Source organism: Prionailurus viverrinus, chromosome E1, assembly GCF_022837055.1.
Source record: "Prionailurus viverrinus isolate Anna chromosome E1, UM_Priviv_1.0, whole genome shotgun sequence".
NCBI classification, from domain to species: Eukaryota; Metazoa; Chordata; class Mammalia; order Carnivora; family Felidae; genus Prionailurus; species Prionailurus viverrinus.
Window position 1 is genome coordinate 24,394,641 of NC_062574.1, and position 14,799 is coordinate 24,409,439.

General features: G+C 52.8%; 2 protein-coding genes and 1 long non-coding RNA gene across 4 annotated transcripts; 1 reads left to right on the top strand and 2 right to left on the bottom strand.

Moving 5' to 3' along the window:
• Positions 1-561: 561 nt before the first annotated feature.
• Positions 562-5,369, bottom strand: MRM1 (mitochondrial rRNA methyltransferase 1). Its single transcript, XM_047833302.1, has 5 exons — positions 4,531-5,369; positions 4,220-4,313; positions 1,885-2,017; positions 1,664-1,783; positions 562-1,231 (listed from the first exon to the last, which is right to left on the bottom strand). Exons 1-5 carry the CDS (start codon positions 5,091-5,093, stop codon positions 1,161-1,163), a joined length of 981 nt encoding a protein of 326 aa, XP_047689258.1. The 5' UTR covers positions 5,094-5,369; the 3' UTR covers positions 562-1,160.
• LOC125151828 (uncharacterized) lies at positions 5,346-9,046 on the top strand. 2 transcript variants are annotated; one of them, XR_007146957.1, is made up of 4 exons: positions 5,346-5,778; positions 6,000-6,127; positions 6,460-7,490; positions 8,732-9,046. It is a non-coding gene; the product is annotated as an uncharacterized LOC125151828 (long non-coding RNA). The 2 variants fall into 2 exon arrangements; XR_007146956.1 differs by having other exon boundaries at positions 6,460-9,046.
• Positions 6,129-14,774, bottom strand: DHRS11 (dehydrogenase/reductase 11). Its single transcript, XM_047833303.1, is given in 7 exon segments — positions 6,129-6,982; positions 7,184-7,276; positions 7,897-8,026; positions 8,426-8,520; positions 11,537-11,746; positions 14,409-14,497; positions 14,500-14,774. Coding segments are annotated over 7 exon segments (1,113 nt in total). The 5' UTR covers position 14,774; the 3' UTR covers positions 6,129-6,760.
• Positions 14,775-14,799: the final 25 nt, after the last annotated feature.

Here is a 14,799-nt window from a genome sequence, read left to right on the forward strand (position 1 = left end):
AACAAAGAGTTATCTGGCCCAGAATGTCAATACTGCTGAGGTACTGGAGCCCCTACTCCAGTGGTTCTCAGCCTGGGCTACACATTAGACTCATTTGGGGGCAGGAGGGGGGCTTTCAAACTCCTGATACCCAGGTTGCCCCCTGACCAATTACATCAGATTCTCTGGGGGTGGGTCCCCAGTGTGAGTTGTTTTTGAAAGATTGCCAGGTGGTTCCAATGGGTAGCCAAGACTGCTCTAAACTACTTATACCGGGGGCTTCTGCTCCATTTGTGGGACCCTGTGGGAGGAGCTCCAAATCCATGTGGGTTGTACAATAAACAGCAACACTGTCCCCACCACTCCACAGAACCAAAGGCCAGGGCTCTGGTTCATTGGTTCCCTTCTCAGAGGTGCACTGACTGATGAGTCACTGGTGAGGAGGTCTGGAAGGCCAGTAAGGTGAGAGGTGTTTGCTAATCTTTCCCTTGCCTCTCTGGGGGCCACAGCCAGGAATCTCCAGAGGTGGCTGCAAAAACTTCCAGAAGAGACTACGGATCAAAGAGCAAGGCTGCCATCTAGTGGAAGAATGGGACAGAATGGCCCAGGTGACATTTTATTGGATCCTCACAAAGAGCCCTGTGAGGGACAGCAGGATGAAGCCTCGTGCTCAAGGCCACCACTGGGGCAGGCAGGGTTGGAGCCTGGATTTGTACCCGTCTAGTCCACAAGAGGAACGAGGCCTTCCTCTACATTCTCACACTGGTTCAAGAGGAATAGGACACCTGGACTAGGCTGCCCAATTCCCTTTGTATGTCTTGACTTCCAGGCAGGGCCCAGGAGGAAAGAGACCCTCTATCCCAGCACAATCTTGGAGACTAACAAGCTGCCACTTCCAACCGCAAGTCCAAAATCAAAACAGGAAACTGAACTTCCCTTTGGTCTCCATCGCAGAGCTTCCTGCCCTAAAAGATAGTGCCTAGTAAACAGGGGCCTGGGTGCACTCTCAGGCAAGAGACTCCAGTATATTCGATCATGTGGATGTGTGTGCCCTCTAGCACACACACCTCAGACAGTCCAAGTCAGCCCCCATTACACCTCTCTTGTTCTGGTTCTGAGGACAGTCCTGGGTGCTGAGCCACTCTGGGCCCTGCTGATGTGGCTGAGGTTCCTTGCGGGTCTTAGAGAAGTTGCTCTCTCTTCTCTGCAGAGAAACCCTTCCTCTGGCTGCAAATGGAGTGAAGAAGAATTCCTGCACCGACAGACAAAAGGACAAAAGGGGAAGAGAGAGGATGGAGAAGAGGAAGGACCACGTGTCAGCACTCCCTCTTCTCATCCTCAAAGGATGCATTTGGGGCACATGGGTGGCTTAGTCGGTTGAGCATCTGACTTCAACTCAGGTCATGATCTCATGTCTCATGAGTTCAAGCCCCACATCAGGCTCTAAGCTGACAGCCTGGAGCCTGCTTCAGATTCTGTGTCTCCCTCTCTCTCTGCCCCTCCCCTGCTGACATTCTGTCTCTGTCTCAAAGACAAACATAAAAAAAATTTTTTTAAAAAGATGCATTTTCCCCATCTGGCACATAAAGTGACTGAGGCACAGAAAGACAGGGAAAATTGTTGAGGGTAAAACACCTACACATGTGTGGTCAGAGGGCAAGACGTCAGGCAACAATAGACTCACCTGCAGCCACGGAGACATTCAAGGAGTCAAGTCCAGAGGGCAGCTGCCGGCCAGGCAGGATTGTAAGGAGAAGCTGGCAGGAGGCCTGTACCTCCTTGGACAGACCAGATCCCTCATTACCTGCAGGGCATAGAGGCAGAGGGTTAAGGATGCCCCAGTTGGACACATGGGCACTCTGGACATGCACATCTGAACAAGGAAAAGTGGGGACATCTACCTACCCAGCACTAGGACAGTAGGCCGGTCCCAGAGGAACTCCAAGCAGCTAGTGACAGGGATCTCAGCGAACGAGGAAATCTCAGGCCCCAGGCAGCCCACTGTGCCAGCTACGAGCCAGCCCTCCCGGGCTCTGGCCTGAAAGGAGGAAGAAGAAATCAAGTTCTAGGTCACGAAACCTTCATTCAAGCCCCAGCTGAGGAGCTGGTCTTGCGCATATAGTCATTCCCTTGCTGATCCATTCAATTCATCAACGGTTATTAAGCCTCTAGAATGGGCAGGCTCTGTTCTAAGTGATGGGGACAGGGCAGAGAACAAAATGGGCCCAAATCCCAGCTACCCAGTGGAAGGGTGATCAGGGAAGGCCTCACTGAGGTAATACTGGAGTGGAGACCTGAACGAGATGAAGGAGTACCAAGCATACATCTGGGGGCAGATTAATCTAGGCAGAAATGAGTTAAGTGCAAAGGCTGAGGCTGGCACTTATGTGACACATGGGAGGAACAGTGGAGTGGCAAGGTGGTGGCGGGTGGGGAGGGAGGACAAGAGGGAGGGAGACAGGAGAGGGAACAAAGAGCCACATAAGGTAGGACCTCAAAGGCCACTAGAAGGACTTTGGCTTTTGCTCTCTGAGAGAGATGTGAAGGCTTTGAAAGGTTCTGAGCAGAGAAGTAACATGTTTCTTTTTTTTTTTTTTTTTTAATTTTTTTTTTCAACGTTTATTTATTTTTGGGACAGAGAGAGACAGAGCATGAACGGGGGAGGGCCAGAGAGAGAGGGAGACACAGAATCGGAAACAGGCTCCAGGCTCTGAGCCATCAGCCCAGAGCCTGACGCGGGGCTCGAACTCACGGACCGCGAGATTGTGACCTGGCTGAAGTCGGACGCTTAACCGACTGCGCCACCCAGGCGCCCCGAGAAGTAACATGTTTCAACAGAATCACTCTGCCTGCTGGGTTGAGAGCCAATAGCAAGAGATGGGACATTCCCACAATAACGCAGGCAAGAGATGATGGAGGCCTGAGCCAGAGTGGGAGCTGCAGAGATGGGGAGGATTGGTGGTAATACAAAAATACCTTCATGGTATGGGGCGCCTGGGTGGCGCAGTCGGTTAAGCGTCCGACTTCAGCCAGGTCACGATCTCGCGGTACGTGAGTTCGAGCCCCGCGTCGGGCTCTGGGCTGATGGCTCAGAGCCTGGAGCCTGTTTCCGATTCTGTGTCTCCCTCTCTCTCTGCCCCTCCCCCATTCATGCTCTGTCTCTCGCTGTCCCAAAAATAAATAAACGTTGAAAAAAAATTAAAAAAAAAAAAAAAAAGAAAAGAAAAAAAAGAAAAAAAATACCTTCATGGTAAAACCAAAAGAATTTGTGGATAGGGTGGGCCATGGCAAGCAGGAAGAATCAAGGCCACCACAGCACTGGGCCTAAATAAAGGGATGCGGTTGCCATCGATAGAGTTGGGCAAAGTCTACAGAAGGAAGTGCTTGGCTTCGAAAATGTGAAGTTTGAAATGCCCCTCAGACCACAAAAGAAGCTGTTGAGTAAGCAACTTGATAATATGAATCTGGGGTTGAGAAGTCAGATCCAGGCTAGCATATACATTTGGGAGGCAGCCAAGCATAGGTGGTATTTAATGTCCTGAGACTGGATGAAACCAAGAAATGAACACATACAGAACAGAGATCCAAGGACTGGGCCTGGGAGACCTGGGGGGCAGATGGTCATGGGAGCAGTCAAATGCAAGGCAAGACTGCCCCCTTGTGTCCATCAGTAGAAGCACAACTGAAGACAGAAACCTGGACCAGGAAAGGGGTTTCTTTACTTAGGTTTACCCCTTCCTGGATATCAAAGTTGTTGTTGTTGGTGGTGGTGGTGGTTTGTTTGGGTTTTGGTTTTCTGTAGGGTTGGGGGGGTGGGCGGGAGAAAGGCATAAGTGAATCTGTCTTTGTTCAAAGAGCCTTTCAGGCTGTGCCGCCACTCAGAATGCATGACTCCTGCCAACCAGCTTCTCACAGTCCATCACACCATTTACTGAAAACCTACTTAGTAGGCAGCGAGGATCTGAGGTATACTAGCCTCCAAGGCAAAGAGGTATGCCTGGAGAAGGAGTACAGTAAAGGGAATGAAGCTAGGAAGTCTTTAACTTCAGATTCTGCCCTCCTTATGGTTTTGAAAATTCCAGAATCCTTCCCTTCCAAAAGGGATTTAGAAGGACGTAGGAAACGATGCCAACATTCCCCTTTCTCTCCCCTTCTTTCATCAACTGCTGGATGAGTGCCCTGGGAGAGAATGAGTTTGTCTCGTTTCTTCTCTACCCACCGTCCGCCTCCCCGTCATTACCTGTAAAAAACCGGCCAGGTCATCAGTGGAGAACAGGTCCATCACCTCCATAGCCCCCGCGCTGGCTTTGCTGACTACTGGAGTGAGTGGGCAGCTGCAAATTTCCCCATGCCCTGCATTAAACTGGGTAATCTCAAACCCGGTGCTTTGCCCTAGCCAACCCCCACCTCCCCGCCCCGCCTTCCTGGCCCTGGTCCCCAAGGGTTAAGGGTGAGAATTCTGACGATGGGGCGAGGGATCAAGGGTCAAGGTGCTTAGAAACTCGGTTGTGCCCCAAAGCGGGGCACATGGGGATTAAGGGATGTCCATGCCTGTTTCTCCCGCTGGTGATGACTTTATCCACTCCGAGAAAATGAGCAGAACGCAGCACGCCCCCAAGGTTCCGGGGATCCTGGAGCCCTTCGAGGACAAGCCACAGCTGCCGGGGGTCGTCGCCTGGCCTCGCCTCCCCGACCTCAGTCCAAGGCCGAGGCTGAAGCGGGCTCACCTCCATGCAGACGCCCTGGTGGACCTGGTAGCGGCACAGGGCGTCCAGCTTCTGCCGTCTGGGCCGCAGAACTGGTATGTCACGCGCCTCTGCCGCCCGGAGCAGCTCGGCCCGCTCCCCTTGCAACCCTGACCTGCCGGCCTGGAGCAGAAGCCTGGCCACGCGGCGACGAGCAGCTCGCAGAGCCAGGAGACAAGGGGACAGGCCAAACAGACGCTCCAGTCCCTCCGCAGATCGCGGGGTCGGCGCCAGGTCATCCAGTAGCAGGCGGCTCAGCTCCTCCCCGCCGGGCCGCTCCCCACGCCTCGCCGCTTGAGAGGAATGACGCGCGAGCAGGCGACCCGAAAACCGCGAGGTCGCGCCCCTGACGGCCCAGAGCAGTGCCATGGTCGATGCCCCCTGCTACGTCATCAGGATTGGTCACTCCCGCCACGGCCCGCTCCGGGTCCCCAACATTGGCGAAGGAGACCCGATGGCCGTCTCTACCTCGCCCCCTCAGAGTACGAATAGCCTGGATTCTCGACTTAGACTACCCACAACCAGGTAGCCTAACCAAGGCCGCCCCTCCCCGGCTCCCACGTGGGCTACTCTGCTTCCGGGTTCGGGCGGCCCGCCCCCTGCCCGCTGACGCACTGCGCATGCCCGACCGCCAGGCGGTGCCCACAGGGCCTCCTGCAGGACTAGCTGAGCCGCAGCCTTCTCTGTACCTGCTGGGCTGCCCCCTACTACCGGCATCATTCTGTGCCTTTCGAGGTCCCAGAAGGCTGGAGGGCCACATTCACCCAGACACCGGCAAAAGCCACTTGAAAAGGGATGTGTTCCAACCAGGTCAGTCGTGGTGATTCCCCCCCGCCCCCCCGACATCCAGTCCACCACCAGGTGCTGGGGATTTTCCTCAGAAGCTTCTGCATCCAGCCCCTCCTCTGCACCTCCACTGCCTTGTCAAACCCTCAGCATCAGTCAACAGGACGCCAGCAGTAACTTCCTATCCCGTGGCGGCTGATTCTCCAAGTGACAGCTCTGTGCCTCTCCTGCACCTGCTGACAAGCCAACTGATGTCCTTGGCCCATAGGTAATCACCAGACTCTTTGCTCAGCACACAGACCTCTGGTGATCCAGGCAGCAGCTTCCTTTTCGGCCCCATCTCACTCCTGCACTACATTCTGTGCTGTTCCCATGACATTGCCTGCTTTTTTGGCCTCCCGGCCTTGTATCCACTGTTGTCCTCTTTCCTGGCTGGCAAACTCCTACCCATTTTCAAGACTCAACCCAAACCCACATCTGCTACCTAAGGTAATCCACACTCCAGGAGTGATGCCCCAAAGCGCCCACCTTCCCACTCACCTGGAAGAAATTCTGAGGCACAACCACCCCTGATCACAGAAAAGGAGAAAGAACAGAAAGATACTCCTGAAGCCAAGGTAGGTTGTTGCAATTTTTCTTTTTTAATTATCACAGTGAAACCCAGTTGGGAGGCAGGGCCTGATATTCAGCTGCCATAGTCAGTGTGACTATGGGGGAGTGATGACCCCACTGGGAGCAGAGAAGCCAAGCCTGGGCTGGAGAACAGGGGTGGGTGAAGAGAAGAGGCAATAGGGGCAGTAGGGCAGGGAGAGGAGGAAGCCTAGGGCCTTGGATAGCTATTCAGATAGAAGGTGAGGGCTTCTCTCTGCCACCTCCTCCTTGAGGGACAGGGGTTGGGGTACAAGAAGATAGGGGGAAGCCCCCCTTTTGGCCATACTTCCTTCCGTAGGTCAAAAGGAAGAGACCAAAGAGAGCACACAAAGGCCAAGGAGACTAAGAAGCAGACCAATAATGAGTTAACAGGTAAAACAATCGGGGACACCTAACCTCTCCCCAGCCCACTGTTCATATTTGTGGTGGACGTAATTTGATAAGACATAAAAACTTCCAAAAATTTGTAGCCCCTGGTGGGTTGGAGAGAGGAAGCAGAATCCAGGAGTCTGGAAATCAACACCTAAAATCCAGAGGCAGGAGCTAAGCCGTGAGGCGTGGGGACGGAAGACAGAACTCCCCACAGGAAACTAGATCACCTACTCCATGGACCTCATCTGGATGTCTCCAATCTGCTGGAAGGCACAAGGCTTGAGGCAGACAGGATGCTCTCCCCACCCGCTAGGCCTCCCTGCTGTCCTCCTCTGAGATGGCTGGGCTCTTCCAGGGGGTGGACAGTCAAGGCCAGACTCACCTGGACACGTGGAAGGGTGCTTGAGGACATAGATGACAGCCTCAGCCACATCTTCAGGTTTGAGACACTGGAGAGTATGGGAGGAAAGAGGGATGGTGAGGGCAGAGTGAACCTCCCACCTCTGATGTCCTCTCCAACATCTTCATCCCCACCCCAACCCTCCAGGAGGGGTGACAGGCTGGCTAGAAGAGTGTGGTCTAAAGGCCAGGGTTCCCTCTGCATTCACTTAGGGAGTGAGTGGCTCACTGGCCTCAGAGTGAGGCCTCACCTTTATGCGTTCATAGATGGAAGCTGCCTTCTCAGGGTCCTTGTTGTGGAGTTTGAAGGAGAATTGTGTCTCCGCCACTTCTGGAGAGATGCACTGGACCAACAGAGAGGGCCTGCTCAGGAGCTGAGCTGAGCCCTGCCTCCATCCCAGTCAGAAGCTAGACTTAGGGGAGAGACAGGATGGAAAACACGGGGGCCCCCCTGCTTCACAGTGATGGCTGCCCAATGTCCAGCAGCCACCTCCTCCTCCCAAAGCTGCCACTAGCAATGATCACAATGACACCTACCACCTATGGAGCCCTTCTCAGGTAAGTGTTTTACAAAATGGTGTCCCTTAAGACTTCATCACTGGGTTGGTATCACCATCTCCATTTTACAAATGAGTAAGGCTGAGGCTTGGAGGGGTTAAGTGAGTTGCCCAAGGTCATGTGGCCTTTCAGGGAAGAGCCCAGAGTCTGGGTTTACAGCCACAGTTTCCCACAGCCCCTGCTCTCCTTCAGTCTCACCTACTGTGTTCCCTTCTGGTCAGCCCCCTCCCATCTCAAAGTCAGTGACATGAAGCTCAAAGGGCTACTCAGGGTCATGCCAGCAGCAGCAGAGCCCAGGAGCTCTGTGCCCCTCACACTCCCAGCAGGGCATCCTGAACAGTATGAGTGTGGGGTGCAGAAGGCCTGTGCCTACCCTGTCCCCACCAGGGCCAGGCCTCACCCTCACTGTGGCTCAAATGTGGGTCTGGGCCTCCCGAAGCTCTTGCCTCAGTCCCTCTGTCAGTGTGGTGATGGCATACTTGGTAGCACTATAGAAATGGATCACAGAGTGGGGTGACACTTGGTGACCAGACATGCTGCGTGGAGGAAAGGAGGGGAAAGAAGAGAGTGAAGCTGCTGATGGACCAGCAGTGCCCCCTGCTGGACCAGTCAGCCCCACCACCTAGATGCTGCAGGAAAGTCTTCTCAAGGGGACCTCTTTACAGGCCATCCTGGTGGCCCAATGATGTAGCTCCAGCTATTCAAGCAGCTCCTGTAAGTCCTGCTCTTCCTAGAAGTCCAACTAGGGGCTGGCACTTGATATACACTATTTTTCTCTCGCCATAATTGTGCCATTTGGCTGTTAACTGGGTATTAAGTCCCTATTTCACCACCAATGAAACTGATGTCCAAAGAGGTCAAATGAACTGCAACAGATCACTCAGCTTGGAGGGTGAGTGGTGATCTGAGCTTTAGCCCTTGTCCACCTGCCTCACCTGTTGATATTAATGATGTGCCCGTCATCCACCTTCCATTCCTTCATGGACTGGTAGGCTTCCCGTGTGCAGATGCTGAGGGCCAGCATGTTCACCTGCAGCCCAGGGAGGGCAGTGGGGTATCTCTAGCTTGGGCCCATCTGAGCAGGTAATAGAGCCACAGAGCCCGTCCAGGGGAGTGGCATTCCAAAACAGTGTCCAGGTCCTACCTGAGACCAACAATGGTTCCAGGGTACCTTGCCTTAGGTGCCTCTCCCCCTAAAGCCACCAGCCCCAGCTGAGAGCAGTGCTAATTCCTCTCCCCAGGTAACCCCCACCTCCAAGATTCTGCAAACAGCAGTGGGAAACTCCCAAACTCATCCATGACCCAGGAAACCTCCCTGTCTTGGATGTCTCCTCTACAAACAACAGAACCTCTGCCTTAGAGAACTATCTCCTTTTCTTCCTCAAATACCCTCTCCTCTCTTATCTGGGTCAGCTTCCCTGGCCTTGCTCTCTAAAAAGCCTAAAATCCAGGGCGCCTGGGTGGCTCAGTCAGTTAAGCGTCTGACTTCAGCTCAGGTCATGATCTAGTGGTTTGTGGGTTCGAGCCCTGCATGGGGGAGTGCACTGACAGCTCAGAGCCTGGAGCCTGCTTCAGATTCTGGGTCTCCCTCTCTCTTTGCCCCTCCCCCACTCACGCTCTGTGTCTCTCTCTCTCTCAAAAATAATAAAAAAATTAAAATAAAGATAAAAAGCCTAAAATCCTTCCAAAATGGCTTTAAAAATCTCTCTCCTTGGTGTGCCTGCGTGGCTCAGTAGGTTAAACATCTGACTCTTGATTTCAGCTCAGGTCATGATCTCACAGTTTGTGTGTTCAAGCCCCATGTGGGGCTCTGCGCTGACAGTGCAGGGCCTGCTTGGGATTCTCTGTCTCCCTCTCTCTCTGCCCCTCCTCCCTCCCCTGCTTGCCTGTGTTCTCTCTCTCTCAAAATAAACATTTTTAAAAAATAAATAAATAGTGGCTCAGTCAGTTAAGAGTCTGATTCTTGGTTTTGACTCAGGTCATGGTCTCATGGTTCATGAGTTCCAGCCTCACACTGGGGTGGGTGCTGACAGCTCGGGGCCTGCTTGGGATTGTCTCTCTGTCTCTCTCTCTCTGCCCCTCCCTCACTCATGCGAGCACGCTCTCTCTCGCTCTCTCTCTCTCCCCTAATAAATAAGCTTAAAAAAAAAAAGAAACCCCTAAATAAATAAATTAATTAATTAAAAAAAAATCTCTCTCCTCAAGTATAGACCCTAGCCTCTCTCTGCCTTACCCAGCTACTCTCTGCTCCTTTCCTATCTCCTCCCTTAAGACTATAAGTAGAGAAGGCCTGACCTTCCTTCCTTCCATGCCTTCCTCTAGACTCTGTTCCATCTACAAGATTAGGCACAGAGACTCTTTATGGGGGTGGGGTAGCTGGTCAGAAGATGGCAGGGGACCTCCTAAGCACATGGGGCTTTCTGCCTTCCTTGGCCTCTGCCAGAGGTGACCCAAAATCCCCACCCTTCATCGAACAAAGGCCTGAAGAAGTATCTCAGCTCCAAAGCTCCTGCCAAGCCACACCCCTGCCCCATGAGGACAAGCACAGATAAAGCTTTCAGCAGGTCCTCAAGTCTCTCCTCCTGAGTAGAGACAAGACCAGCCAGGATATTAGATGTTTCTCTTTATCAGGTGTCAGAGCCAGGCATCAGGACAGAACACCCTCGCCATGAACCTGCCTCAGCATTCATAGCAGAAGGACACGAGGACCTTTTTCTGGCCTGCTTAGCAATGTGTATTTATGAGGCAGAAAACTCAACTCTGAGGACAGATGGAATAAGAGGAACAGGTCCCTGAGACCAGGGGAGTGATTCTCCTAAGGCTGGTGGGGTGGAGGGTGGAGATGTCTCAGAAGACGATCCTAATAGAATTACATAGTGTTGAAGCTGGAAAGGGCCTTAGGGACTCAATATATGTCCCTCATTTTACAGATGTGCAAGATCTCAGATCTCCCAGAAGGCTGTCTGAGGGCAGGGATAGTGCTTCATTTTCACTGTTCACTGTTTCAATGTTCATTGTTCATTTCTAGGCCCAAGCAACTTTTAGGTGCTAAATCAATTGTGGGAAAAAGATCCATCCCATGTTCACACTGTTTTCAACTTCTCAGGATACTTTTATACCCTAATATTGCCCCATAATATAGTCTAGAAGTTGAAAACCCATGTCCTGAAGGCTGTGTTTGGTCTGTACAAAGTTTTAAAACATTTGTAATTCACTCCCAATGTGCACTGGAAGCTTTCATTCCCTCAAAAAATATCTATTGAGTGTTTATGGGCTGAGGCCTTAACAGAGAATAAACCAGACAAAAATCCTTGCCCTTGTGGAGCTGAGGTTTTGGTAAATGGGAGGGGTAGGATGTCACATAAAAACCCAGGCTCTCCACTCCTCTCAAAGAAATGATAAGATCTGGCCACACTGGACCCACAGTGCTCCACAGCAGGGATGCTGGATTTCAGCAGCCACCCTTGTACTTGGCCATGTGCTCTCCCACTTACTGCAGACTCCCCTGACTCACTTCACTCATTTAGCTATTTACCTGGCCCCAGGGGATACTGGGGTTTGTGGCCCCAGATATTGATGTGTGTTCACCCCAATTAAATGTGACAAGGCTGATAGAGAATAACCACCTGCCTGAAGCCACACCATGACTGGCAGGGCTGGGTGAGAACCTCATCTCCTGTCTCTTGGTTCCTTTTCTTGTAAGACCATATTCTCAAGCACTCAGCACGGTGCCAGCACATGGGAACATTCAATAAATAGCAGTTCTCTTCCCTACCAGTCTTTCTTCCAGTAGAAGGAAATCAGCCTGGACTTTAAGAACTGCCCCTTTAAGGGACTCAGAGGAAAGAAGAATGGAAAAGATATGGCCATTCATCCACTCACTATGCCTCTGGTAGGGAAAGAAGCAAGGGGAGAGCCAAGGTGCCCCAGTTATGAAGCCAAAGTTCCCTCCTGTTACATGTCCTATCCTGAGCAGCCCTCTGGTTCACAAAGCCCTGGCTCCCCATTCTCCTCCCAACCCCCCACTCCAGGTCTGCAGCCCTTACATTGAACATGTCCTTCCAGCTGCTGGTGTTGCCTGAGAGCAGAGTGTCAGGCCAGGCCAAGCCAGCATTGTTGATGCAGATGTCCACACCACTGTGCTGAGAGCAGACAGCCAAGAACATGGAGAGGATGTCCTCCTCACTGGACAGATCACATCTGTGGGGGATCAAAGTCCTGGGATAGCCTATACTCTTACATTTGGCAGCCAGCTCCTATGAAACCCAACAAGGGGCTAACTGGGGTGAGCGGCTCCCACACCTTCCCACCCAGAGACAGTCTTCTTCTGCTGTCACCACTCAGAGAACTCTCTCCTTTGACAGTCACCTTCCAGCCATATAGTTGTTGGGACTACTTGTCCTCTTTGATCAAAGTCCAGGGGATAAGAGCACTCCCTGAGTGAGGGGAGTTTGGGAATGGAGTTGAAATCGTCAATCGAAGACTCTCACAATAAACTTGAATCTTCATTTCTGAGAAGAGAGTAGGGAGCCAGTGGTCCAAGGCATAGCATGATCTCCATCTCTTCTGCCTCTCCTCCAACAGGAACCCCTTCTCTGCTTATAGGTAAGCTACACCTCTCACCCCACCCCCTGCTTCTTCTACCAGCACCAGGAACCACTGAGCTGATTATGCCAGGATTCTCTCCCCTCCCCTTGCCTCATCTAGCTCCTTCCAGAGGGCTTATGTGTCATCCTCCCTCCACAGAATGCAGCCAGTTGGCTCTCAGATTGGGCCCAACTGCCAGTCTCCCCTTGCCCTACCTATAGGAAAGGTCAGGAAGTCAGGACAGATTCTTTCTCTCTGTCCCACAGTGTACCATACTCTACCCCAGAATTTCTTGAGATATGATGAAGCAAGTTAGGTGGCAGGTGACACTGGGAAGCCCTAGTGTATCGACAGGGACCTCAGCACACGGAGGAGCCCTGAGATGGAAAGACCTGAGAATACAGAGCCACTGGGAGGTGGTTGTGAGGGATACAGACATTCAGAAGCAGAAAGAAACCAAGCTCCGTGGCCTTAGAGGCCAGTGAGTGGGCATCTGAGCCTCATAAAGGTGACTGTACATGTACAGGAGGGAGAGAGTTGGGTGGTAGGGGGTGCCCTAGAGAAAGGCCAGCTTGGGCCAGTTGCCTTGGCCTGGAACCCTTCCCTCCCCGCCAAGTCAAGATGGGAATAAAGGGCTGGCTCAGGTGACCTAGGAAACTCTTTTCTGCTTTAACTTTCCAAGAGTTCAAAAGGTATGGTCCTCTGGGACTTAGAAGGCCCCCTTTACCCAATTTCACCTATTCACAACCACCTCAGGAAATAGGGCTTCTCTCTGTCGGAGGCCAGAACTCAAACTCTGTTTTAGTGTCAATTGATAAAAGCAAACTAGGCACAAGGAAGCCTGGGATTCTCCCCTTCCCTGGCATGCAACTTGTCCCTTCCACCTCCAGACTCAAATCCCTGCAAGAAAGCCAGAATGAAGGGCCTGGGGACATCTTTCTCCCTGTCGCTGCCTTCTCTTTGTCCCACCTGTCCTCATCTATCTTCAGAAATGACTTGAAACCATGTCAGTCCCCTCACAGAACAGGCATTTCCCCCTCATTAAAAGAGTCATCTTGGGGCTGAGTGAACAGCCTGAGGATCCCCCTTGAAGCTCAGGGACCCCCTTTCCTGGCTGGTTTGGGGTAGTAGGAAGAGAAGGCAAGAGTGACTTTAGACTTAAGGAATCCAGTGGTCTAAGCCCTGGTCTGATCCTCTAGGCTCCAAGGCTAGGGTTGGGCCCTGAACTCCTCAGAATAGGAGAAAGGGAGGAGGAGAGTAGGGCAGTGGTACAGCTGGGTGACCTTGGGACTATCTAGGTGGCTATAAAGTGTACCTTTGGTCAGCAGAAGGGGAGGGGAAAGCCCTCCTTCTGGTACACCTTCTCCCTCTGTCCCCACCCAAAGCCTCCTGGTACAGGGATTTTGAACAATGGTGGAGATAAAGCCCTGCAGCTAATCGCTAGCCCAAACCCTGAGAGTGATCTTGTCAGGTGCAAATCCAAAGATGACCTATGATGAAAATTTCCCATCTTCTTCCTTCCTGTTACAACATGGCCAACTTCCTTTTTCTTTGAGCTCTTGTTGCTCACAACTTGGGGCTCCCAACCCTAGTTTAAGAGAAAAACCAGTAGTTCCAGTTCCGTATTGCTTTGTCCCCTCAGGGCTTACATAGTCAATGCCCTATTTCACCCCTCAGTCCCACCCAAGACAGTGCAACTGGAGAAAGGTCGATCTGTAAATATCCCATTGGTCTGTTAGGCCCATTTGGTAAGGGTTAACCCTCAAATTGGGGGTTGGGGAAGGAGAGGGTGAGTTTCTTCTGAAAAGCTCTATTCCCACCCCAACCCCACCCTCAGTGCTGGGTGAAAAATTATCATGATCAAAACCTCTAGTTCCTGTTCATCTGGCTGGCCAGCCACTTTGGTTGGCTTTGTGGACTCAGTCTGGGGACTAGAGGAAACAATCTAGTAGCCAATTTAGCCACTGAGGCCAGAAAGCTTTCTTTCCTTCTCCCTGGCTGCCTAGCTAGCCCTGATCTCTGGCTTCCCTTTTCCTCAGCCGACCTGGGCAGGCAGATAGGCACGGAGAAATATGCCAAGGAGTTGGTACACTGGAGTAGAGGCTGTTAGGAGTAGGGTCTCCTTAAAAGAAGGGACTTCATGAAAGGGAAGGTAGAGGCCTGCCCTACTAGGCATCTCATCCCTCATAGTCTGATCCGGTTGCAAATGGCCTTGGGGGAGCAGCAAGTGGGGGCAGCGTCGCAGCCTAGGTCAGACCACTCCGCCTCCCGGACCGTACACCAGCGGAAACAACGCCTCCCAGAAGGTCCCTCTCCCCGGCGGGGACTTACCTCGATGTTGCTCACGGGGCTGGCACAACCCACTACCTTCAGTCCCTGCTGGACGAGGGCGCGGGCCACAGCCGCGCCGATGCCCCCGAAGCTCCTGTCACCAGTGCCAGCCGGTCACGCCACGGCTCCATGCCGGTCCTGGCCATGGTCCCCAGCCGCCCGCCCACCTCGCTCCGCGATACGGACATTTGGATCGCGGAACTCCTCTCCGGGTCGCAAGGGCTCGGACGCATTTTGGTCACCACCGCGGCCGCCGTTGCCGATCTGCACCCCCCCGCCCCCTCAGAGCCGCGCCTGAACCTGCCTCCATTCTGCCCGGCCCGGGCTGGGGCTCCACCCTCCCGCTTCTCCGCGACCGACCACATCTAGCGGGAATCAGTCGCGGCCTTCC

Coding starts and splice junctions, on each gene's coding strand:
- MRM1 (XM_047833302.1), bottom strand. CDS start 5,093: ATGGCACTGCTCTGGGCCGTCAGGGGCGCGACCTCGCGGTTTTCGGGT. Junction 2,018..4,219: donor ACCTGGCCGGTTTTTTACAG/GTAATGACGGGG, acceptor TCCTCCTTTCAG/GCCAGAGCCCGGGAGGGCTG. Junction 1,784..1,884: donor GCCTACTGTCCTAGTGCTGG/GTAGGTAGATGT, acceptor TATGCCCTGCAG/GTAATGAGGGATCTGGTCTG.